This window comes from Syngnathus acus, chromosome 8 (genome assembly GCF_901709675.1).
Source record: "Syngnathus acus chromosome 8, fSynAcu1.2, whole genome shotgun sequence".
Lineage (NCBI taxonomy): Eukaryota > Metazoa > Chordata > Actinopteri > Syngnathiformes > Syngnathidae > Syngnathus > Syngnathus acus.
Genome location: NC_051093.1, coordinates 102,213 through 128,586, shown reverse-complemented (window position 1 = coordinate 128,586; position 26,374 = coordinate 102,213). Strand labels below are relative to the sequence as shown.

Below are 26,374 nucleotides of genomic sequence, written 5' to 3'. Positions count from 1 at the left end.
GATCAGCAAATCAAGGACATCAATTCAGCTCCAGCTTTCTCTATTGCCTGTGATGGACGAGTCGTGTGACGTGACCGATATCGAAGAGACAGCTCTGCTATGCAGGTACGTGAACTCTAATGGGCCTCAAGAAGAAATGATCGAATTGATACCACTATTTTTTTTTTTTAATTATTTTAATAGAAGGCATACAACTTATCTATTGACAGTCTATGTTGCCTTATAAAAGGCTTTTAGATTTTTACAGCTCCATACAGGCATGTTTTTTGTTTTTTTGGGCCAATATGGCCCTTTGAACATTTTGGGTTGCCGAAGCCTAATGTTGGGAAAAATATACTTTTTATCATTGGATTCTATGTATCTACTTATGTGTGTGCAAGATCTTCCACAGTATGTGACAGTTTGACCTCGTGATAATGACTTGGGAGCATATGGCTGGCTAAGGAGCACATGACCGGGGTCATGAACCGCGTTATACAATAAACTCCTTCGTTAGCTAGTCATGACCAGGTCATGAGTCTATTATGAGATGGCTAAAGCAGACAAATGTCTTATTTAATCTAAAGTCATAAGTACGCCACAGATGTATGCATCCCAGGGGTACTAAGACCCTCCTAAGATTTGAAAAAGCAAGATCGATCAGGGCTAATTTTGGACTAAATATGGGTTTAGGATTACTCTGGGGCACCATTGACAACAAAAGACTTCAATGGAGAAGGCCCATTTCAAGATTATGACCAGACGTGACTATACCAGCATTGACAATCAAGACTCTGAGCCAAGACAGTGTATGACAACTCTGGACTTACCTGACAGTGTGACGAAATGTATGTGACGGAATTTGTGATGACTTGCTTTGTTTTGATGTTTTACCTAATTGTATTGCAGCCTCTAACAGCATCCCAGGGAGCAGTTTGTGCTTTATTTGTTAAACTCGTGTTTACTTTGCAGGTTGTCAACTGCAGTCTTGGAGAATTTTGTGTCATGTCTGGGAACATGCATTAACAACTAACCCCTTACTTTTCATAACGTGTTGGAGGAGAAGAAGCAGCTCGGCAGAAATGAAGTGAATGGGAGACAACATCGTGAAATGGAGCCAAAGCCTGGTAACAAGTGTGGAGCGTTTTAAAATAGCTTATAATAAATTGTAGACCTTTACAAGATAGGATCAAATAGGTGGGAGAGTATTAAATGTAAAAAATTGGAACAATAACATAGAGACTAGAAACGAATTGGGAACAGGTGGATAGTTTATGAACATTCAAGTTTGAATACCACATTATTCACATGATTCATTTGCAGGATAAACAATGGAAGGGATTGATAAATTGAACAAATTTAAGATGACTGCAGGAGTATTATGTCGAAAACCAATAGATTCAACAAATTTTTCTTTCCCTATTAAATGGTGCCGTTTGGGTTTGAAGTACATAGTCGCTTCGAAAGAGGAAAAGCATGATTTAAGATACGTGATTGATCAATGATTAAATGTTAGTAAAACAACAGATTGAATAAATTACGATGACTATGCTTTGAGAAGGCTATCCCTTATACCAGGGGTGTCAAACTCGTTTTTTCGCAGGCCGCATTGTCGTCATAGCTTCTTTCGGAGGGCCGTTATGACTGTCACCCCAAATAAATGTATGAGCACCTCATATTATATACAGTAAAAGCTACAAAACAAACTGACAAGTAACTTGTTTTCAAATCAGACGAGTAAAAACTGGTCAAATATTTAAAAATAAAATATTATTATAAGTGAAGACAATTTGCAATTCGAGTAATGACACATGAATTTGAAGCACAATTTGTCTTCGTGGGCCACATAAAATGATGTGGCGGGCTGCATCTGGCCCCCGGGTCTTGAGTTTGACACCTGTGCCTTATACAAAGGTAAAGTAGGATTATAATTTGATAAAACTGATATGGACATTCACATATTCCATGAGAGTTTAAACTGCTTGCAATACCATTACAAATTAGTTAACACTTGTGAGTGAGTGAGTGAGTGAGTGAGTGAGTGAGTGAGTGAGTGAGTGAGTGAGTGAGTGAGAGATTGATTGATTGATTTATTGGTTGATTGATTGATTGATTGATTGATTGACTAATTGATTGATTGATTGACTGATTCATTGAGTGACTGACTGAATGACTGTGACCGAGTGACAGAATGACCGAGACCAAATGACTGAGTGACCGAATGGGCGATCGTTCGATGTCTGTCTGTCTATATGTACATATATATGTATGTATGTATTTCGTTATTTGTTTATGTATTTTTCTCTCACATTGTTTTTCTCATCTTCCTCTTCTTTTGGCTGCTCCTGTTAGGGGCCGCGACAGCAGAGCAATCGTTTCCATATCTTTCTGTCCTGTCACACCAACCATCTGCATGTCCTATAACATCTTCATCTCTGCCACACTCTCCATTATTTTGGCCAGTAGAGATTTCCAAGCCTCGCTTCTAACATTCTTTCCCATAACTTCATGCTTTGCTGGATCAACATAACACCTCTGTAGCTAATGCAGTTCTGTGCATCGCCGTGGTCTGAAATAAAAAATAGGAACCAGTACCTTTCCTCAGGCATCTTCTCGCTTTTTAAGGAATCTCCCCTGCCATCTCTCCTTGATAGTTCCATGCTGTCACTGGAATGTTGTCTAGGCCAATTGCCTTTCCACTCTCCATCTTTTACAAATGTCGGGGTATGAATTTTATCCAGGGCTGTGGACTCGGACTCGGACTCGGGGACTCGGACTCGGTCGGACTCGGGCATTTTTGCCGGACTCGGACTCGGTGCTGATTTTGACCGAGTCCACCGAGTCCGACAATAAAATAAATATGTTCAATTTTATTTTCATCATGCTGCTGAGAATGCGTGTAGGAATACTGTCCACAGCCCTGCTTACGATCAAGTTTGAAAAATAACTTGACAGCATTGAGCGCCTCCGGCGTTTGTCGGCCGCCACCTCGCCAACCGGTCAAACGCGCATGCGCGTGAGGGGAAATCCCGCAAAGGAGGAGGGACAAACAGAGCGATTGGTTTTGCTGGCTTTTTAATAAATGGCGACTGTGACTACGGGGGCCCATTAGGTCCAGAAAAGCTGACAAGACGCTTGCCAAAATGGCAAGGAAAAAATGCACAGCTAAACGAATATATGACGATGAACACAGGATGTTTTTAACAGAGTTAAAGTTGTTGTTTTTTTAACGCTATGGCAAGCATTCTGCCTGATATGTCGGACGTCATTGGCGCATTTAAAAGCTTCAAATGGTCAGCGCCACTTGTGAGAAAAATAAATATAGATAAAGTTTTTATCTATATTTATTTTTCTCACTCATTGGCGGCCCCACAGAAGGACTTGAAGCGGCTCCACAGAGGGACGTGGTGTGCCAACAGAGGGACCCTGGTGGTATCAACGGATATGGTGACCTCAGTTAAACTGAGGTCAACAGAGGGAGTGAAGGAATGGGGTCGAAATACAAAAAGTCCTGCCTAGCTACAAAAACAGATATGCTCAAACCTCATTGAATAAAGTACATAAGCAGACAAGTATATTCACATATTAAATCAATAAAAGAAACATTTTAAGCATATAATTATACCTACACACCAAATCAGTAAAGAAGACATGACTAGACATTTTTGATAGGGGGTAATGACAAAGGTTTTTACTTTATGATCTGATATGTATTTCTGAGCACTTTGAAATAACAAATGTTTTTTTACTATATTGCCTGAATACCTTAATGACCCTTAAGGAACTGTTTAATGCATGCCTGATGATTTTCTAAATCACGGACACTGCCAAGGTCGTCTAAAAATGTTCAGTACTTGATTATATCTTGTGTTTTGACTAATGCTAGACGCCAGTTTTCGATTACTACTGAACGTTATGGACAGAGGGAAATATTTTGCCTAACAAAGAAAAGATATGGTTGGAAGCATGATTAAACTAAGAATATGAGGACGTAAGCAAGTACATGGAGTATCAAAAGAACAAACAAACAAAAACATGGTAAGTGGTGAGTACAAACTTTGCATAGTCAGGGAACATTAATAAATTGATGATGTCACAGCCAAAAGCTCACATAATTCCGTACAAAATGACAAAATTGAAAGAATGATGAAGGGGCGGTGTGCGACAGTGGGCGAAGTGGATGTATGTGCAAGAATGGTTTACAAGAAGGACACTGAGATAAAACCGATAGAGGTGCCAGAGGAAGAGCGGCAGGAGGAAAACAACCAAGAACCCGGCCAAAGGTGATCGCCAAGGCCGAAAGACGGGATGGAAGACAACAGCCCCCACAAACACCGAATCGGCCATTATCAGCACCCACCCCCACGGAACCAGCTCTCACCGAACCACCACCCACTCCCATGGATTCAAACTCTCCTGCGAACTTGCCACACCCCCTGACTCATCACCCATCAAATAGAATAGAATAGAATAGATCTTTATTGTCATTGTCACCTGTACAACGAAATTTAAAAAGTGCCAACCGATCCGCGCATGCGATAAAAAATATATAGAATAAATAGAATAAAAAGATAAAAAAAACAAGCTTAAAGATTAAAGATTAAAGTCCCAATGATCGTCACACACACACCTGGGTGTGGTGAAATTTGTCCTCTGCATTTAACCCATCCCCGTGTGATTTTAATCCATCCCCTGGGGGAGAGGGGAGCAGTGAGCAGCAGCGGTGCCGCGCTCGGGAATCAGTTGGTGATCTAACCCCCCAATTCCAACCCTTAATGCTGAGTGCCAAGCAGGGAGGCAATGGGTCCCATTTTTATAGTCTTTGGTATGACCCGGCCGGGGTTTGAACCCACAACCTTCCAGTCTCAGGGCGGACACTCTACCACTAGGCTACTGAGCTGGTCAAACCCACAGAAGAACATACACAGACATAATCATTTACGTTTAGCTGCATTCAATGTGACTACCGCTGTAGGGTAAAAACTGTTGGCGAATCTGCTAGTCCTCGACCTAATTAATTCTCCACAGGTGCAAAACTTGGTAAAAGTCGTCTGGCGGGTCTTTTTTGAGCCATCTTATTATTATTTCTCTGACGTGTAGAGCGGTCTCTCTCTTGGTGGTAGGTGTGAAGGCTGAGTCCGAAACCCCGCTCTTATACAGTTTAGATAGGTATGCTAATGACTACAGTCACCTTTCTGTGACAGTAGGTAAATCCCCACAGAGTCTCCGCTGTTAGATACCAGTTCTGCTCAAGTTTTTCTGTAGGAGGCTGTTGCATATGTTTTAGATACATACATATGCCTCTTCCTAGGAGTGTTTAACAAGCCATCAGGGCCTTTACGGCAAAGATGAATACTGACCGGTGTTTCCGCTATCATGATTTGAGCTTCAGGTTTGCAGTTTAACACCAAAGCTTTAGCTTAGCTCTTTTCTGTGAACTCGCCGCTCGATACTCTGCCGTAATATAGCTGCAGCAGGTCCAGCCCCTCTCTCAAACCACACCTCTGTGTATCACGTGTTTTTAGTCAGGGCATGTTTTTAACTTAGGCAACTTTCATAAAACTATCCAAACAAATTGTAACATACGAAATATGCTGGAGGCACATCAAATATACTGAAATATAAGGCCTTCAGAGGCTTTCATCTATCTCCCTCCAAAATTAAATGCTCCCAACACCTAGTCTCTTACTTTCAGATAACTTCGTCAGCATATTGACAACGCTTTAATGACTCGACCTCAGCTCAAACTATTGTATGTTAAATTAGGTGTACCAACACCTTGTCTTTCTCCTTCAGGTGTCTTTTTCAACAAAGTTACACGCAGACAACTCAGAGCCAATAAATGTTGACTCTCCTGACTCTACTAGCGGAGGCTCCACAAGCTATTGTATGTCAAATTAGGTGCAGCAACACCTTGACTAGCTCCTTCAGATGCCTTTTTTTTTCAACAAAACTCCCCCCTTGACCTCTAGACACACTGGTTGATAGCAAATCTAGCTCAGATGTATCACTTCTTTGGTTTGTTTCAAAAAAATGGATGCAAATCTATTTCATCAATGTTTGTTAGAAAATCTGACTCCGCATCCGGCTGATATAATACAGGCCCCATACATGCCCATACATGTCCCCATCCAAAATGGCGCCACCAAACCAAAATGGCGACAGCCCCCCCTCTTGACTGGCGCTATCTTGGCGCCCGCCAGACTGGCGCCTAGCTCATTTGCATCTACATTTGCATACAATAGACATCAAAGTCTTATACCTTCTTATATTGTGTGTTTCAACACCCAGATGAGCCCTTCGTTAAAACATTTCTGTTGATCAACTAGCCCCATTTCATCTGAGGTGCATGTCACATGGGCTGTCAATTGAAACGAAACGGGTTGAGTTAATTTACCTTGGGTCTCTTAAGTCTGTTGTTTTGATTCTCATCACTTGAATCTGCCGTCATGTGTCATCCATTGCACCACTCGCCCTACAAGACTGTATCGACTGTAAACTTGTGTGGAAAACTGTCATTGTCCAAAGGAAGGCTGTTTAGCAACAGTGACCAGCAGACAAATTCAACGAGCTAATTTGATTATGCCATAACTCGGATTCGAATCGAACATGAATTAACCAGTACACGATCATGGCCTATATGCAGTACCATTAAATCAAGTGTGCAGGCCATGATCGTATAGTGGTTAGTACTCTGCGTTGTGGCCGCAGTAACCCTGCTTCAGATCTTGGTCATGGCATAATCAAATTACTTAATTTGTCCCTTGCTCACTATTGCTAAACTGCCAAATTTTGGACAATGACGATTTTCCACACAAGTTTACGGTCAATAGCCGTAACTTGTAGGGTGAGTGGCGCAATGGATAAAGCATCGCGGCGTATTCAAATTATGTCACTTTTTTTTTTTTTTTTTTTTCATTTTTGCAAAAGTGTTACACACAAGTTTACAAGCCACATATGCCCGTGGGGCGAGTGGAGCAATGGATAACGCATCTGTCTACAGATCAGAAGATTCCAGGACTCCTGGCTTGCTCACATGCCATTTTGTGGTCAACATTAGCTATGTGTACTTTATGTGAACTTTTGGGTTGAAGTAACTCAGAGACACTGTCAACAAAAAAGTCTTTCCAATTTTGTCTCATCTCAAGTCTTAGGGATCATCGGATGTGAGTAGTTATTGGATAGTTCCACCAACATTTTAACATCAACATTCTTTCATGGTCTGCCTGGGTGTCGTGGCTGAAGATCCTAGAGAAAAGACCCGAAACATGCAACTGCATATTGGCCATAATACAGCATTGAGGCCTCTGCAACCCCGGTTTCAATCTGTTAATAGCAGAATAAACTTGTTGAAGAGTTATTTTTTATTCACCCTGAACAGTCTTACGTTGGACCATGACAAATTTACATACACACAAGCTTACAGAAAATGACAACTTCCCGTGGGGCTATTGGCTCGTTCCTTGCTCTGAACGGACAGCCAAAATGATTCCTAACACTTACTAATCAAGTCCTAACCAATTCCTGTGTGTGTTTGGGGGTTGGCAAAGGAACCAATCAGATGGCCCGAATCCATGCATGGGGAATGACGGCAGTGATCAACACAGTGATACTTGAGAAGTGAAGTGAAGTTTATAGGATTTGCAGACAGTGTGCAATCATTATTTAATAATATTATAATTCTGCCCAAATTTTTATTTCTAAAAAGGTGCATATTTTCTGGGTCCTTAGGTGTCCCTAAGTACGAATATGCCGCGCTTTTTTGGTTATGACGTCGCGTACACGAAATATGCGGCATCTATATATAAACTATGGGCTGATACGTGCACAAAAATCGGAGCATTCTGACGATTTACAAGTGTAACGTGATGTAATTTATTTGAATGTTCAGAGTTGTTGTGTTTTACACGTAACAGCTGTCTGCAACATGAAAGGGACCATTTCCACAATTTTCAATGGGCATGCATGTGCAACGCCTCCAGTCAACGGCGGCCGTCATCCCCAGGGTATGGGGACCAGCCGTAAGAAAATGCCGAAGTTTCTATGAATACAAGTTGGCTTTCATAGCCGTATGTATTTGCAACAAACTTTCAGGGAAAACGGTACAAAACCACGGTACAATAAGCGCAGTGGACTGAAGATTGCGGTACCATAAACGCAGATATAAACTGTAACTCAGCAGTGATCATGTTCAGCCTTGCGCCGCCACTTCCGGTCAGAAAACGGATCACGCGACCAGTGCTTCTCACACATTCTGTTCCGGCTGGTGGTAACCACGGAAACACTTCATGCACAGTGCCACGCGGCACTTGGAGCACGCACTGGACGGACGCGACTTGCAAGTCGGCAGTGCGCACTTTCGGCCTTGCTCCGCCACTTCCGGCCAGTGCTCCATGCTGTCGAAGCGGTCTGCCCGATCTCCGAGCTCGAGTGACGCCTGGTGCTGCAAGCAGAGTTCGGGCCACCTCGCGTCGGAAGTCCAGCAGAGACATCCCGCCATGCTCATCCAGCCGGTGCAGCACCCATGCATTGAAGACGGCCGCGTCCAGCATCCAGGTGAATATCGGCCACCACCACTTCTTCCGACGCATGTTGATGCGGTAGAGCCCGATGCTCTGGTCGGCGCGGTCCGTGCCGCCCATGCTGCGGTTGTACAGCTGGACAACAAATGGCTGTTCCACTGCCACCTTCTTCTTCTCCTTCGCTGACCAGCGTGACGAGTTCTGCAGAGGATGCTCGGCGGCGAGGGTGGAGGCGATGGTGACCACGGCGTTATCCTTCCACCGAGTGAGCGCAATCTTGTTTGCACCACGCGGCTTGCTCTTCATAGCCTTCTGATCTGTGATCGGGCAGGAGCGCGGGATGCGGTTTTCTCGGATCGTCCCCGTGCAAGCGTAGCCCCGCCTGCGCAGCTCTGCAACTAGCGGGAGGCCGGTGAAGTAGTTGTCGATGTAGACGCGTAGCGGAAGTGCACGCACAGCATCGGGGAGGTCGTCCAGAAGTCGAAGGAGCGTGCCACCGCCCTTGTCGAACTTGCGTTCTACTTCAGAGGCATCTCCACTCGCCCCCTGGTAGATGTCGAAGCGGAGCAGGAAGCCGCTGGTCCCACTGTTCAGGCACCAGGCCTTGAAGCCGAACCGCACTGGCTTGTTTCGGATTGCTTGCTTGCATCCGTGTCTTCCAAAATATTCAATCATTGCCTCGTCCAGATCAACATTGCAGTCCATTGGATACGCCTCCCCGAACCGAGCGTTGAGGATGTCCATCATGGGACGCAGCTTTGTCATCCGGTCGCTGAGGTTCAGGTGCGCGTTGTCGGCGCAGTGAATGTAGCGGATGATCTCCTCGAACCTGTTGCGTGACATGGCCCCAGCGACGAGGGCGCACTGGAGATCGTCATCTGTGCTACAGTAGTGTCGGCGACTGGGGAGAGAGTGGTAACCCGAGAGCAGCAAGATCCCCAACACGCGCTTCAATTCTCCGATGGTGAGCTGGAAGTTGGAGTCAGTCACCGCCGCATACTTGATGGTCTCTCGAACAAGGTGAGGATATACATCAGAAAGGAAGAAGTCCAGCTTCTGAATTGCGCTCTTTCCAACGACAATCGTGGGGACGGCGAGAGGCCTGGCGTCCGGGAATTTTGTCAGCCGCTTTTTACTGTTGGTCCATTTGTAGTCCACCCCATCTTTCTGCGAGCGTTTCTTTGAGGTGGAGGCCTGTTGGGGCTCCTCTTCTTCCTCCGTGTCGCCATCATCATCTCCGATCACCCGTCCGTCGGCGAGGACCGCCACGGCGGGAGCGCAAAGCTGCCGTCCCGAGAGATTATCGATCGTTCCTCCGCCGTCTTCCTCGCCGCTGTCTTCGTCAGACTCCACACTGACCACGGGGGGAGCAATGAAGATTTTATCCACAACTGCGTCTTCATCTTCGATTGCATCGAGGACATCCAGCGCCGATTTTGTACCCATAGACGCCAATAGTCTATACATAGATGTTTTGCATAAAATAATACATGGAGGAAATACGTTAGGGCGAATCATCACTGCAATCACATAAGTCAATAACCATTATATGATAATTGTTCCCTAAAAGTTTCACCCCCCTATCTCGAGTCTATCATAATATCCCGTAGCTCAGCTTTGATCATGTTCCACCGTGAATCGCAACCGTCCGGCTTCACTCACCTAGCACGACTGACTCATACACTGGGAAGATGGCGGCGATTCCGGTTTCGACAGGTCAAAGACTGGTTATAACCGGATACAACCGGCACGAATGCTGGTCGTCATTTGAGGGCGACGGATGTTACGGAAATTGGAGCGTCTAAATGTAGACTATGGGCAGAAAGTTAAACAAAAGTAGGCAGGTGCATACATTTGGAAACCCCAACAGAAAAATGACATCAATATTTAGTAGATCCTCCTTTTGAAGAAATAACAACCTCTAAACCAGTGGTTCTTAACCTGGGTTCGGTCAAACTCTAGGGGTTCGGTGAGTCGGTCTCAGGGGTTCAGCAGAGCCTCCACTGCGGAGGTCCGGACACACGTGATTTATAAATTCGTGATAACGCATATCTGAACTGGTCTCGCAAAGGCAACAGCAGAAGTCACACTGATGTATGTCATTTGTCGTGAATTCATGCATTGTGTTGGTTTTATTCTTTGAACAAGGTGGTGTTCGTGCACGGCTCATGTTGTGCGCCAGTAAAAAACATCTGTCTTGAATTTGAAAAAAAAATAAAAAATTCACTAAAAAGGGGCTCGGTTATTGCGCATAAGAAACTGGTGGGATTCGGTACCTCCAACAAGGTTAAGAACCACTGCTCTAGACACTTCCTATAGCTTCCAATGAGAGTCTGGATTCTGGTTGAAGGTACTATATTTGATCATTCTTCTTGACAATTCTGCAAATCCTATAAACTTAATTTCACTTCTCAAATATCACTGTGTCTGTTTGCTATATGATATATTTAACTGAAATTGCTGATGCGATCAGCCAATGATTTATAAATGAAAATCTTGAAAATGATGAGGGGTGCCCAAACTTTTGCATACGACTGTATATGACCAAGATTTGAGGTCCAACCGAGACTTGAACTGAGATCACTGGATTCAGAGCCCTAGCTGAGCTCAAGATAACTACTTCGAACCAGATCTGAAAATTCCTGATGTTATGGATTAAAGCTGTCTTCACGTTAAGAAGAATTGAACGGATTTAAAGAAAATTTAAAGTTCTAATTACTGCATATAAAACCATGCTCAACATAGTTAATACGAAATAATCGATAACCGAATTAAGGATTAAGAAGAAATTTGATGAATAGGCAAGAAAATGAATGACAAGTCTCAATCTTTTTCTTCCCCCTCCTCCCCCACCGTCTGTTGTCTTCCGGGTTAGAGCAACGCTGGCGTCAGATCTGCCGCTTCTGTCCCGGACCGTGTCCGTTACTTGTTTTTCGTTTTCCCGTTTTCAGTGCACCCATCTCTTCTTTTATTTTTCTCGTGTTGTCTTCCGTCCACCTCGCATTCCCGCAGCTCCGCTCTCACCTATCTGTTTCCTCTCCCTCGGACTACCAGCTACGTTAGCCAGCTAGCCAACAGCCAACTGGCCAAAACCACCACCGGACCCTCCTGCCTCCCGACTCTGAGCCTGTGGCCGCCTGCTGTGGACTCGACGGCAGCTCTGGCCCGGCTCTCTGGCCTTCCGTCCGGCGTCCTCGGGCGACGGGCTCCACTCCCTGCGGGCTCGCCAACCGTGGCTCTGCTGTGTGCCGCCGTGGTGCGTTGGGGCCTGCCGTTCGAGCGGGTGCAGTCGAGGTCGACCGGCATCACCACCTGGTCCACTGCTGCTTCCACACGAGGCTGGGATCCTTCGCCGTCGCCGCTACATCTGGACCGGCACTTCCCCGATGGCTCACCCATCTCCTCTTTTTGGACTACCAACCCCCCGTCACCCCCACCTCCCGCACTGCCAACCTCAACAACCTCCGCTCCCGCCCTTCCTGCTCCTCCATCCATCTCCTTGCACTGCTGACCGATGTCCTGTTATTAACTATATCCTATTGTCCACCCCCCCGCCCCCCATACGTCCCCACCCTTTTTGTTCCCTGTAAAGCGTCTTTGGGTCATTGAAAAGTGCTATATAAATTGAATGAATTATTATTATTATTATTAATAGTTCGAACGACAACAATTCCACTCGCCAAATTCAGAGCAAAACAGGAGACAAAGGGTCTAGAATACTATTTGGTTGGAGTGATCAGTTCTCCTTTGTTCCAAAATCCGAATTCTGTTTGAATAGATAGGCGGCCTTCTGGAGGAGGACCACGCCTTGAAAATGGCATCTCCCTTTCCTGCTGGCCCGAATTCCTCTCTCCTAGCCTATCTATCAGCTTAAAATTTGACAAAGTCCAATTCGAAGACTGTAGAAATTCATTTTAGTAGATTTTGGTCCAATGTCAAAAAGAATGAAAAATCCATCTTCATTTTAAGGCGTTCTTGGCTCCGGGCACGCAGTGCCAGCGTACTGGCGAGGGAGAACCCTTTTCCTGTCCTCATTGATATGGAATGCCTAGTATGAACTAATTTTCACAGTTAACACTGCATTAACATGACAACAAAGGAATTCAATTCAATCTCGACTGCGTAACTTGTGAGAGTGCGAAACTGCGTCCGTGCTCTCCCTGATTCGATTGGACTTCAGCTGTCGGAAAACTGCCTCGTCGGCTGGTGTCTCGACTGCTCTCCCTTGCCCTCACAAACCTGACAGGGAGCTGTATGGCTTTAGACTGGTTGTTGGCCTCTTTTCTGTTGGTCTCGAGAACTTCGGCCAGCTTCGTCAGGACTGGATCGTGGCGCCATCTGTAGCGTGCCTGTGTCAGTGCAGCCAGACAGTAGGTTCTGTAGGCTGGCGTAAGTGCGCTGCACAGGGGTCCCCCTCTTTGTGGCCTTGGACCAGAATCATGGAGGCTCTCCCCAGCCAAGCCCCGCTCTCCCTTCTTTCACCTTGCCAATTGTTTCCTGATGTTGAAGCCTGCCGATAGCGCCACAAGTGCATTTCTCACAGTAGGATCCAAGGATCCTTTTAGCTCAAGAACGAACCTGGCCTTCTCCTGCTCGTAGCCCAAGGTATGGACTGGATCGGCAGTTGCAGCGCGGTTGCCCCGAACAAGCCTGTGTCAGAGAAATCTTTCGGTAGACCTAGCCATTTCCGAATGTAGGAGATGGCTTAGTCTGTCCAGCCCGTTCAAGATTCAAGAGTTTTTTATTCGCCATGTTTGAGCGTGCCAAACAAGGAATTTGACTTCGGTAAATCACAGCCTCTGTTCAACATTTAGGTGACTAACAACACTCAGCTCATGTGAAAAATGGCTTAAACTCCCAAGAGGGCAAGGAAAAACTCAAAACTCCAGCTAAGGGAAATGAGAAACCTTGAGGAGAGACCACCGATGGGAAGGTCCCTTATCCAGGATGACCAGGCTGCAATGGATGCAGAGAGGGCACATAGTACAAACAGTGTAGACAAATTCAAAAAGGTGTGGAGAGCAGGATGTTATTGCACAGTAATGACTCGTAGACTCTAAGAGTGGTGTGAGTTCATCAGAGCAACAGCCTGGGGGAAGAAGCTGTCTCTGTGTCTGCTGGTTTTGGCGTACCGAGCTCTATAACGCCGTCCGGAGGGGAGTAGTTCAAACAGACTGCAACCTGGGTGAGAAGGGTCTGTAGAGATGTTCCTTGCACGTTTCCTGGTCCTGGACAGTTACAAGTCTTGGATAGATGGGAGGTTGATTCCAATTATCTTTTCTGCAGTCCTGATTGTCCGTTGCAGTCTGTGCTTGTCTTGTTTGGAGGCCGATCCAAACCAGACAGTGATGGAGGTGCAGAGGACAGACTGGATGATGGCAGTGTAGAAGGTCTTCAGAAGCTCTCGCGGCAGGTTGAACTTCTTGAGCTGTCTCAGGAAGTACAGCCTCTGCTGGGCCTTCTTCCTTCTATGTGGCCGGTCCATTTCAGGTCCCGAGAGATTGTGGTACTCAGGAACTTGAAGGTGTCTGTGGAGAGAATAGTATTACTGCGGATAGTGAGGGGTAAAAGTGGTGAAGGGTCTCGCCTGAAATGTCATCTCCACGGTCTTGAGCGGGTTCAGCTCCAGGTGGTTTTGGCTGCACCAGTGGACCAGCCGCTCCACCTCCTGTCTGTACGCAGTCTCATCACCGTCCTGGATCAGTCCGATGAGAGTGGTGTCGTCTGCATACTTCAGGAGCTTCACAGGAGAGTCACCTGAGTATAAATCGTTGGTGTAGAGAGAGAAGAGCAGTGGGGAGAGGACGCACCCATGAGGGGCTCCAGTATTGGTGGTCCGGGTGTCAGATGTGATGCCCCCCAGCCTCACACGCTGTCTCCTGTTGGTCAGGAAGCTGGTGATCCACTGACAGGTGGAGGCAGGCACCACAAGCTGGATGAGCTTCTGTTGGAGGATGTCAGGAGCGATGGTGTTGAACGCCGAGCTGAAGTCTACGAACAGGATCTTGGCGTACGTTCCTGGGGTGTCCAGGTGGTGCAGGATGTAGTGCAGTCCCATGTTGACCGCATCATCCACCGACCTGTTTGCCCGGTAGGCAAACTGGAGGGGGTCAAGCAGGGGGCCCGTGACATCCTTCAGGTGGTTCAGCACTAACCTCTCGAAAGATTTCATGACCACAGATGTCAGTGCGACAGGTCTATAGTCATTCAAACCTGTGATGGCGGGCTTCTTGGCCACTGGAACGATGGTGGAGCTCTTGAAGCACGAGGGCACCTCACACAGCTCCAGAGAACGGTTGAAGATCCGTGCAAAGGTGGGCGCCAGCTGCTCAGCGCAGACTTTCAAGCAGGAAGGTGACACGCCGTCTGGGCCCGGTGCCTTCCTGGTCTTTTGTCTCCGGAACATCTGGCGCACTTCATCCTCGCGGATCTGGAGTGCGGGCGCGGCCTCTGCAAGAGAGAGAGTGGGTGACAACGTTGATAGAGGTGTGGACAGAGCAGTTGTGGGGAGAGGTGAGTATGTAGATTGTGCTGCAGGAAGTCCCGTTGTGTGGGAGGACCGATCAAACCTGCAGTAGAACCTGTTTAGCTGGTTAGCAAGCCTTGGGCTCTCCACAGGACTGGGGGTTCGTTTCTTGAAGCCCGTGATGCTCTGCAGACCTTTCCACACTGTTGAGGGATCAGGATTGGCAGAGAGGTGTCTCTTCAGGCTCTCCCCGTAAGCGATCTGCACGCGTTAGCCGAAACCCCGCTAACTCCACGGCGTGGTGGGGGGTTCGTTCGCTGAGCCACGTTCCAACAAAGCACAGCACGGCGGATCTGCTGAAGTCCGTGTTCCTTGAAGTGAGGAGCAGCAGTTCGTCCATCTTGTTCGCCAGGGAGCGGACATTCGCCAGATGAATTGACGGTAGGGCAGAACGGAACCCTCTCTGCCTCAGCTTTACGAGGGCTCCGGCTCGTTTTCCGCGCCGCCGTCGTCGCGCTAGCTTGTACAGCACCGCCGCTACGGCTAGAATCTCCGACAAACAGTCTGAATCAGAGAGAACAGGAGAGAAAATACCAGAAGAAGACTGTCCGATGTTTAACAGCGCTTCTCTGGTAAAAGTGATCCGGGATGGACAGCAGAGGACACAGTAAACACACAAAATAAGACAAAGAAACAGGGAGCGACTCACCGTGGCTGCCATCTGCGGCGCCATCATATGACGACTTCGCTCTTGATGTTGCTCCTCTTCAGTGGCCACATGGCCCTTTGGTACAATGTGAAGTTGTAGCACCACAATTTTTGCTTTCCGGGTAGCTGGCTCTTGACGATGATAGCAAGGCCTTCTGCGAGTTGTTTCTTCTTTGTTACATTATAAACAAGGCGGTGTCGGACAGCACTAACCTGGTTGCTGGTGGGGAAACCAGCTATGTATCCTCCGATTCCAAAGTTCTAATATAATTGTCAAGAAAATTCCATACAATAGCCCAGGAATTAGGTAGTGTGGCAATGCGGTCTAATTGGTCGTTTATTTAAGCTCCAGTCACTCCTGACTTGTGGGTTCAAATCCCACCACAGCCACTTCTGCATCAATTCAGGTCTGGTCTTTTTGCCCAAATCCTGTCAGTGCAGCAGTAAAGTATCAAAACCCTTCAAAGGTTTTTGCGAAATATCAATCTTTGCCTTTTATTCTAACCAGGAGTACCAATTTAATAGGTAACTACACTGTGTATTTGGACTGAGAATGGTAAAAGAAGGCACATATATGCCTCATAAACTGTATGCATTGAGGATGGGTGGTCGACTTCCATGCAGCACAACCAACGTGTGGAAAATACTATGCGCACGACATTTCTTCTCAAAAGCATGACTTGAAAGAAGGTCCAAAGCAGGTAAACTCCAAATAGCAGAGGATGGTTTCGATCCATCGACCTCTGGGTTATGGGCCCAGCACGCTCCCGCTGCGCCACTCTGCTGTTCAGTGCTAGAAATTCATCAAGTCCTCTAATCGGCAAACAAGCATTCGGTTCCAACTCGCAACTGGATTCTGATTGTCACTCATATTGTTCATTACATTATGAACAAAGCTCAGTCGGGCAGCGCTAACCTGGATGCTGGTGGAGAAACCAACTTTTTATCCACTTTCACGTTTTAATAGATTGTCAACAAAATTCAATGTTGAAACTGCAGTTGGTAGGTAGTGTGGCTGAGCGGTCTAAGGCGCGAGGCTCCAGCCTTTCCTAAAGCGTGGGTTCAAATCCTGTGTCACTTCCGCTCATCTGGCCCAACTCTTTTCGGTGCAGCTGTTGTACATATGATGACCCTGGAAAATTAATCTGGACTACCCTTTTAATGGGTACCTACACTGTGTAGTTGGATAGAGACTGCTGAAAGGGGACACATATATGCCTCGTGAACTACATGCATTACTGCGAGTGAAGAAGAGTGAACAAATAAGTCGGCAGACAAGTTTGCCGATTTATTAGTGCCCAGAAGAGCAGCACTCTGTTGCGTACTATAACCTGGTAGGTTTGTTCCCAGTTCTTTATCCTTAATGCTCGATATGCTGACAGTAATTACCAAGTGGCAGCCTTCACAGTTTAACTATTTAATGTATGCCAAAATGATCGATGCACAGCTGTGGAGCCCTTTCTGCGAGATGCGGAAGAAGGTCCCTCTCCCATCGCCAAGGTTCCTGCTCTTATACTACTCTGGGCCACGACTCTGCCTAGCCTGTGTGATAATGTGTGACCTTGTAGTCTTAACTGAGAGCGACTTCTACATATGTGCAAAGGGTGTCATAGAGAAGAGAAAGCTAATAAAGCAAGAGAAGGGTTACAGCGATATAACTGCATAGCTCAAGCTACCTAGCTAATCACATGTACCAAAGAGACCTATTCTAACAAACCGTTGGTGAGAATGGGTAGACGGGGAAGCCTGTAAGCGAGTCCGTCACTCACATACTCCATCGCTTCTCGGCCTTTTGGCTAAGATCAAGTGTAGTATCTGTTCTTGGGTTTGGGGGATTAAGAGAGCTGACTATAGAAAAGAGAATTTTAACCATAAAAGTGGTGATTTTACCCTTGATTTTACTAATCAGTTCTATTTTCATCCCAACAAGGAAGGTGCTTTTAGAGTTGGACCGAGCCATTTTTTACTTCATCTGGAAATCCAAGTTGGAGAGACTGAAGAGGGACACCATGAAGAAAAAGAAAAAAAAGGGAGGAAAAGAAGTGCCGGACTTAAAGCTCTTCCTCGGAAGCAGATATGTTGCCCTGCACCTGCGAAGCGCGCTCGTTACACCAAATGCACCAAAAAGCCAAGCAATGACACGATTCCGGATGGGCTCATACCTTCGGAAACCAAATCCAATACCCACCGACCAAAGAATACCTGTGTCTTTTAACCTGTCACCTTCTTATTCCTTAGTGAAGAAGTTTTTGAAGAACTTTAAATTAGAGCAAGAAAATAGTGAAATTTTAACAAATCACAGATCTATGATCGCTGTCGTACAGGAGCGGGAAGCGGTGTGTCCAGTGTGCGGGCTTGCATTCGGCGAGCCCACAAGAGTTTGGCACAACGTCAACCACCCCGCCCTCTCGAAACAAACTTCGGGACCTGTTATGGATGGTGACCCATGATGTCCTCCCAGTCAGGTCCGTTATGCACTCCCGGGACATGTCAGCGCTCGCAACGTGCCCCCAACCTGGCTGTGGCGCCCAGGAGTCGGTGTGGCATCTGCTCTGGTAGTGCAGGGCTGCCGTAGACCTGTGGGCGACCTGCAATTCCCGGCAAGGGAAGCGCTGAATGCAGACCTTGTACTCTATGGGGTGAGCCCGTTGAAAATCAAGCAAGAAGACTTTACAAAGCAGTGACTCACCTTTGCTGCCATCAAAGACACCATGTGGACTTCCAGAAACTTGCTGGTAAGGAGGCACAGACAGAACCCCCCCCCCCCCCCTGTTCTTGTTCTTATCAGTTTAATATCTGATACGTCCCCTATCCGGGGATCACATATTAAATTGATTTTTGGAATAGGGTGATGGAATAGGGACTTGCCCCGTCCACTCCACGCATCGACCTGGTATTGCAATACCTCCAGGAACGGTGCACCCTACTGGCCAAATCAAGAGTTCATATGTTAGAAAACCATTTCAATCCGTTCGCTGCATTCTTACAGGATTAAGCAGTCAATTATGACTTGATGGGGTCTGATTTAAATGTAAGATGTTGGCATTTCAGGCTTTCCCACCAATCGGTTTGCAAATAGGTTCATTTCTCGAGGCTTCATGTGCACACAAACCCCTCTGCTGATCAAAATTACATTTACATTTTGCTTCATGTAGCCTGATAAAAATGAATAAAACTTCTCTCTGTATGGGCATTCACGTGTAACATTGAAGGAGGTGGACGTGTGTTTCAATATGTAAATAAATACCATCGTTGTCTATTAAGAAGCTAAAAGTTGATGGAACACATTTCTTTTGTAGGGCTGCTGTGTTTTAACAAGGAAAGACTGATGTGCTTCTGGATGAAAATGACTTGTACTTGTGATTGTGCTTGTAAACAGTAAAGAGGAGTGCTTGTGCAATTGAGAGGGTTGGTTATTGGTTTTTATTCAAAAACAATATTTTTTGCCAAATTACAATAGACTGACATGTGCCCATTCAAATGGGTACCACCAGAAATTAAACAGCATTGATAAACGAGGCCCTTCGTTAGACTTAGACTTAGACAAACTTTATTGTCATTTTGTCTACACAGGGTGCATACAAAACGAAATTTCGTTGCATACAGCTTTCAACAATGTAGTGATATTGCGGTTGAATAAAAGTAACATTCTATATAAAAATATAAGATAAAATAAGATAAGAATAAAGTGCAGCAGTGATAAAGTATGTAACAGTGCAGGAAACAAAACAGTATTTACAAAGTGTGCAGAGGAATGCTAACCCAGGTTGCGTACTTTTAAATTAACATGGATTATAAAGGTTCAGCAAGGTTGGCAGTGCGAGATAGTGGTTGTAGTATGATAATGTACAGATTCTGTGTATGTGTGATGCAGAGACCAGTTTAGAGTTCAGCAGTTTGAATGTTCAACAGTCTGACGACAGCAGGGAAAAAGCTATTGCAGAACCTGGTGGACCTGCAGCGGATGCTGCGAAACCTCTTCCCAGAGGGCAGCAGGGAGAACAGTCCATGGTGGGGGTGTGATGGGTCACTGATAATGTTACGGGCTCGGGACACGCAGCGCTGCGATGACATGTCCTGAATGGAGGGAAGAGGAGCCCCGATGATCCTCTCTGCTGTCCTCACCACTCTCCTCACGTTCTTCCAATCGGAGGCGCTGCAACCTCCACACCACACCGAGAGACAGCTTGTCAGAATGCTCTCTATGGTGCTTCTGTAGAACGTCCTCATGATGGGTGGGGGCAGGTGGGCTCTCCTCATCCTCCGCAGGAAGTACAAGCGCTTCTGTGCCCTCTTGACCAGTGTCGTGGTGTTCACAGTCCAGGTGAGGTCGTCTGTGATGTGGACCCCCAGGAATTTAGTGCTGCTGACCACCTCCACAGCTGAGCTGTTGATGATCAGTGGAGCATGGTGAGGCTGTTTTTTCCTGAAGCCGACGATGATCTCCTTCGTCTTCTCCACATTCAGGATCAGGCTATTGTCTCTGCACCAGCCCACCAACTGCTCCACCTCCTCTCTGTAGTCCAGGTCGTTGTTGTCACTGATGAGGCCCACCACCGTTGTGTCGTCTGCAAACTTCACGATGTGATTGGTGGTGAACCTGGGGACGCAGTCGTGTGTCATCAGGGTGAACAGCAGGGGGCTCAGGACGCAGCCCTGAGGGGAGCCTGTGCTGAGGGTGATGACATCTGAGGTGTTCTGTCCGACCCGGACTGACTGAGGTCTGTTGGTGAGGAAGTCTAGCAGCCAGTTCCGAAGGGGGGTGCTGAAGCCCAGGTGTTCCAGTTTTCCCACCAGATGCTGTGGAATGATGGTGTTAAACGCTGAACTGAAGTCCAGGAACAGCATCCGCACGTGGGTGTTCTTCTCCTCCAGGTGAGCCAGGCTCAGGTGAAGAACGGAGGAGATGGGATCCTCAGTAGAGCGGTTCTGCCGGTAGGCAAACTGGAACGGAACGTTAGTCGTCACCTTACCGTGGTGGAGGGGTTTGCGCGCCCCAATGATCCTAGGAGCCATGTTGTCTGGGGCTTCATGCCCCTGGTAGGGTCACCCATGGCAACCGGATCCTAGGTGAGCGGCCAGACAAAGCACGGCTCTCACAAGCCCCTTATGAAGAAAAACATAAATGGATTTCGTTTTCCCTTGCCCGGACGCGGGTCACCGGGGCCCCCCTCTGGAGACAGGCCTGGAGGTGGGGCTCGAAGGCGAGCGTCCCCTTTCCCATGGGCTCACCACCTGTGGGAGGGGTCAAAGTGGTCGGGTGCAGTGTAAGCTGGGCGGCGGCCAAAGGCAGGGACCTTGGCGGACCGATCCCTGGCTGCAGAAGCTGTCTCTTGGGACATGGAATGTCACCTCTCTGGCTGAAAAGGAGCCCGAGCTGGTGTGCGAGGCAGAAATGTTCCGACTAGACATAGTCGGACTTGCCTCCACACACAGTTTGGGTTCCAGTACAAGCCCTCTCGAGAGGGGCTGGATTCTCTTCCACTTTGGAGTTGCCCACGGTGAGAGGCGTCGAGCAGGTGTGGGTATACTTATTGCCTTCCGGCTGGGCGCCTGCACATTGAAGTTCACCCCGGTGAACGAGAGACAACCCTAACCCTAACCCTCCGCCTTCGGGTGGGGGGATGGGTCCTGACTGTTGTTTGTGTCTATGCACCAAACGGCAGCTCAGAGTACCCACCCTTTTTGGAGTCCTTGGAAGAAGTGCTGGAGAGCGCTCCTTCTGAGGACTCTATCGTTTTACTGGGTGACTTCAATGCTCACGTGGGCAATGACAGTGAGACCTGGAAGAGTGTGATTGGGAGGAACGGCCCCCCCGATCTGAACCCGAGCGGTGTTCTATTATTGGACTTCTGTGCTTGACACGGATTGTCAATAATGAACACCATGTTCAAACATAAGGGTGTCCATGTGTGCACCCTAGGCCGCAGTTCAATGATCGTCTTTGTAGTCGTGTCATCGGATTTGCGGCTGCATGTTTTGGACACTCGGGTGAAGAGAGGGGCGGAGCTGTCAACTGATCACCACCGGGTTGGCTCCGATGGTGGGGGAAGATGCCGGTCCGACCTGGCAGGCTCAAACGTATTGTGAGGGTCTGCTGGGAACGTCTGGCAGAATCCCCTGTCAGGAAGAGCTTCAACTCCCACCTCCGGCAGAGCTTTTCCCACGTTCCGGAGGGCGCGGGGGACATTGAGTCCGAGTGGACCATGTTCCGTGCCTCCATTGTTGAGGCAGCCGGCCGGAGCTGTGGCCGTAAGGTGGTTGGTACCTGTCGTGGCGGCAATCCCCGAACCCGCTGGTGGACATGGTTTGGAGTGTAATTCACCTCCACTGCGATGGTGGCGTTCAATATTTGACATTTGAATATAAATCTGTCATTTTACTTTAGAAAGTTTTCTAGAAATCCATACTTGTGATGTATGAGGAACAACAATCGGGCACATTCTTAAAAAGACAGACCTACAGCCGACAAAAAGGTTTTGATACGTTCATGTCTTATAACGAGTCGGGAACGTGGTAATTAAATATTATTTTGCATTTACTAATTTGGTTAATACAGTTTAGCGAGCAAATGCACAGTTCCAGAGTACAGTTAATAACATGCTCAGAAGTGTTCAGTGTGTCACAGCATCGCAGACCTAAACTCCATGTGCGTACTGCTGCGCGTAAGTTTTTTCAGAAAGACCAGCGGAGAGCGCGAACGCAGTCCCCCACTACCAGAATTAATGCAGTCGAGATTCCCACATTTGGGGTATTCGCATAGGTCAGTACGACCGGAGTGCAATGGCTGAGCCTCACCCTGGGTGAACCACCTTCTTGATCATGTCGTCTCCCCTGCCAGGTAAGTATGAACTAAACAAGTTGCTGGGCCGACGTCTTTACCGCACATGCCATCTTCAGTCACGGGCTTAATTGCTAAAAACGTTTGGCACACATACACACTCAGTGGATGAAACAGGATTCGTAGAACTGTTTAAATCAGGGGTCTCAAACTCCAGTCCTCGGGGGCCGCATTCCTACATGTTATCCAAGTTTCCCTCGTTAAACACACCTGATTCAAATGATCAGTTCATCCTCACGTTCTGCAGGAGCCTGATAATTGAATCAGGTGTGTTTAACGAGGGAAACTTGGAAAACATGTTGGAATGCGGCCCCCGAGGACTGGAGTTTGAGACCCCTGGTTTAAATAGTACCTTTGGTCATTACCAAACCAAAGCATTATAAATTAAGTAAAAAATAGCTTAAGAAACACTATTATCATGCTTTGCTTCTTTTTCTACCATTAGTTGCCCCTACCCCCACGCCTTTGTTCACCTCCTTTTTCTTAGTCGCCATCTAGTGGTGATGGCAGCAACCTTAACAAACCATAAAAAATAAAGTAAAAATAATATACCTGCAAAAACATGCCTATCATGCATTGCCTCTTTTAACCTGAGAACCCTAAACTATGAATTTGTATTTATTGAAAACCTCCAACATTACCACTGAATAATTTTTTTTTTTTCTGAACAAGTTTTGAAAATGACATTTTCTTAAAAAAATGATAATAAGAATTGTAATAAAAATTCTTGGAACAATGATAGTGAAGGAATGGGGTCGAAATACAAAAAGTCCTGCCTAGCTACAAAAACAGATATGCTCAAACGTCATTGAATAAAGTACATAAGCAGACAAGTATATTCCCATATGAAATCAATAAAAGAAACATTTTAAGCATATACTAATTATGCCTACACACCAAATCAGTAAAAAAGACATAACTAGACATTTTTGATAGGTGATAATGACAAAGGTTTTTATAACTTTATGATCTGATATGTATTTCTGAGCACTTTGAAATAACAAATGTTTTTTGATATATTGCCTGAATAGCGATAGCGTGAGGAAGGCGCTTGCCGCTATCAACACCCATAAGGCGGCGGGCCCTGACAACATCCAAGGTCGAGCGCTGAAGGACTGCGCTGGGGAGCTGATGGGTGTCTTCACGGACATCTTTAACATTTCCCTGCAGCAGGCCATCGTCCCTTCATGTTTCAAGGCTGCCACCATCGTACCTGTGCCGAAGAAACCTGCTCCGTCCTGCTTCAATGACTACCGCCCCGTGGCACTGACGCCCATCATCATGAAGTGCTTTGAGCGGCTTGTCATGGAGCACATCAGAGCCATTCTCCCCCCCCACCATAGACCCCTTCCAGTTTGCGTACCGAGCCAAACGGTCCTCTGAGGATGCCATCTGCTCTGCCCTCCACTCAGCCCTCACCCACCTGGAGAGCAGGGACTCGTATGTTTGTGGACTTCAGTTCTGCAGTCAACACCATTGTACCACAACGACTCATCTGCAAACACGACAAGCTGGGCCTCAGTACCCACCTCTGCAACTCGCTACTGGACTTCCTCTGTCAGAGGTGGTACGTGTTGGCGACAAAATCTCCGCCAGCATCACGCTGAGCACGGGGGCCCCCCAAGGCTGCGTGCTCAGTCCGCTGCTCTTCACCCTGCTGACGCATGACTGTACTGCGACTTACAGTACCAACCGCGTGCTGAAATATGCCGACGACACAACTCTGGTGGGTCTCATCACCGGGGGCGACGAGACTCAATACAAGTCGAAGGTCGACCTTCTGGCCACGTGGTGCAGGGACAACAACCTCCTGCTGAACGTCAACAAGACCAAGGAGATTGTTGTTGACTTCTGGAAGGGTCACACCCAACACCTGCCACTGACCATTGACGGTGCTGTGGTGGAGAGAGTGAGCACCACCAGATTCCTGGGGGTGCACATCAGTGAGGACCTCTCCTGGTCCACCAACACCGCATCACTGGCGAAGAAAGCTCACCGCCGCCTGTACTTCCTACAGAAACTCAGGCGAGTAAGTGCTCCTCCGGCCGTCATGACTACATTCTACCGTGGCATCATTGAGAGTGTCCTCTCCAGTTGTATCGCTGTTTGGGGTGGTAGCTGCACTGAATACAATTTGAAGGCCCTGCAGCGCATAGTGAACACAGCTGGTAAGATTATTAAAATCCAAGATGGCGGGAAAATCCAAGATGGCGGCGCCCCTGTTGGCCGCGGCCGCTACGGGTCTCAGCATTCGACGAGGATATTCACAAAATATGTCGCCTAGGACACTACAAACAACTCAAAGTTTAGTTTATCCATCCAGTAGATTAGCGTATGATCGCCAGCGCCTGCTGGAGGTACGGTCATCGAGTGTTTTCGGACACGTAGCCACAACTACCCTAGTCTGTTTGCGTAGCCTCGGAGTGCTCAGGGCGCTAGCCCCAGGAGCTCACGACGCAGCGGGCTCGCCGGGCAGCACACGCCGGAGGAGGAGTAAGCGTAGGCGGTGTGACCGGCGGCGAAAGCGCGGCTGTCGAGGTGGGCTAACGGCTAAGCTGAGAGCTAACCCCTACAAACCGCCGCTTCCATCCATCTTCCTCTCCAACGTCCGCTCGCTGGATAATAAAATGGACCATCTAAAACTGGAACTCTCTTCAAAGAGGGAAGTTAGAAACTGCTGCGCTCTCATCCTGACGGAGACATGGCTGAACTCATCAATGCCGGACAACGCCGTTAGCCTGGAGGGGCTCGCTACATTCCGCGCCGACAGAAACAGCGAGCTAAGCGGTAAATCCCGAGGAGGTGGGCTGTGTGTCTACATCAACAACAACTGGTGCAAAAATGCTAGATCTGTCGCCAGCTTCTGCTCTTCGGACATCGAGCTTTTGACTGTGAACTGCAGACCCTTCTACCTGCCCAGGGAGTTTACTGTTGTTAGCATCACGGCTGTGTACGTGCCTCCTAGCGCTAACACTAAAGAGGCCATGAGGGTTCTCTACCGGACAATTAGTGAGCTGCAATCCACGCACACAGAGGGGGTTTTCATCATTGCTGGGGACTTCAACCAGGCTAGCATGAAGACTATTCTCCCTCATTTTTACCAACACGTGGATTTTCCAACTCGGGGAGAGAACACTCTGGACTTGGTTTACACCAATATAAAGGATGCATTCAGAGCAGCCCCCCGCCCCCACCTCGGCTCTTCAGACCACCTATCTGTTATGCTAACCCCTGCATACAGGCCCCTGCTGATCAGAGCAAAACCCACAGTGAAGCAGGTGAGGGTGTGGTCTGAGGGGGCCATGGAGGCACTCCAGGACTGCTTTGAGTGCTCTGACTGGGACATGTTCAAATCAGCAGCAACATATGACAATCAGATCAACATTGATGAGTACGCCATGACTGTGTCAGCCTACATCAACAAATGCTCCGAGGACGTCAGCACCACTAAGAACATCATCACCCGAGCCAACCAACGACCCTGGATGACTGAGGATGTACGTCATACGCTGCGAGCACGGAACTCAGCCTTCAAGTCTGGCGACAAGGAGGCACTGAGGACAGCGAGAGCCAACTTGAACCGTGCCATCAGGCTAGCGAAGCGAAGCCACAGTCGGAAAATTCAGGATTTTTTCCACGACGCCAATAACACCAGGAGTATGTGGCAAGGCATACGGGCGATCACGGACTACAACTCTCCCTCCCCCCCGGTGGGTGAGGTTGATGCTGACTTCCTAAATGGTCTAAATAACTTCTTTGGGCGTTTTGAGGCACTAAACAGCACTCCTGCAGTTAAAACTGTTCCCCACCAGGAAGAGGAGGCCCTCTGCCTAGACTCAGCCGACGTGTGGAAGACTC

General features: G+C 47.6%; 1 protein-coding gene, 1 non-coding gene and 2 pseudogenes across 2 annotated transcripts; 2 read left to right on the top strand and 2 right to left on the bottom strand.

The window, feature by feature from the left end:
- Positions 1-8,224: 8,224 nt before the first annotated feature.
- Positions 8,225-9,947, bottom strand: LOC119126068 (piggyBac transposable element-derived protein 3-like). Its single transcript, XM_037257094.1, has 2 exons — positions 8,289-9,947; positions 8,225-8,242 (listed from the first exon to the last, which is right to left on the bottom strand). Exons 1-2 carry the CDS (start codon positions 9,945-9,947, stop codon positions 8,225-8,227), a joined length of 1,677 nt encoding a protein of 558 aa, XP_037112989.1.
- A 7,504-nt stretch (positions 9,948-17,451) lies between these two features.
- On the top strand, positions 17,452-17,623 carry LOC119126437 (annotated as a pseudogene).
- An 817-nt stretch (positions 17,624-18,440) lies between these two features.
- LOC119126434 lies at positions 18,441-18,602 on the top strand (annotated as a pseudogene).
- A 3,758-nt stretch (positions 18,603-22,360) lies between these two features.
- Positions 22,361-22,524, bottom strand: LOC119126423. Its single transcript, XR_005098648.1, has one exon. It is a non-coding gene; the product is annotated as a U1 spliceosomal RNA (small nuclear RNA).
- Positions 22,525-26,374: the final 3,850 nt, after the last annotated feature.

Bases quoted from the DNA above. Each gene is read 5' to 3' on its own strand.
- LOC119126068 (XM_037257094.1), bottom strand. From the start codon at position 9,947: ATGGGTACAAAATCGGCGCTGGATGTCCTCGATGCAATCGAAGATGAA.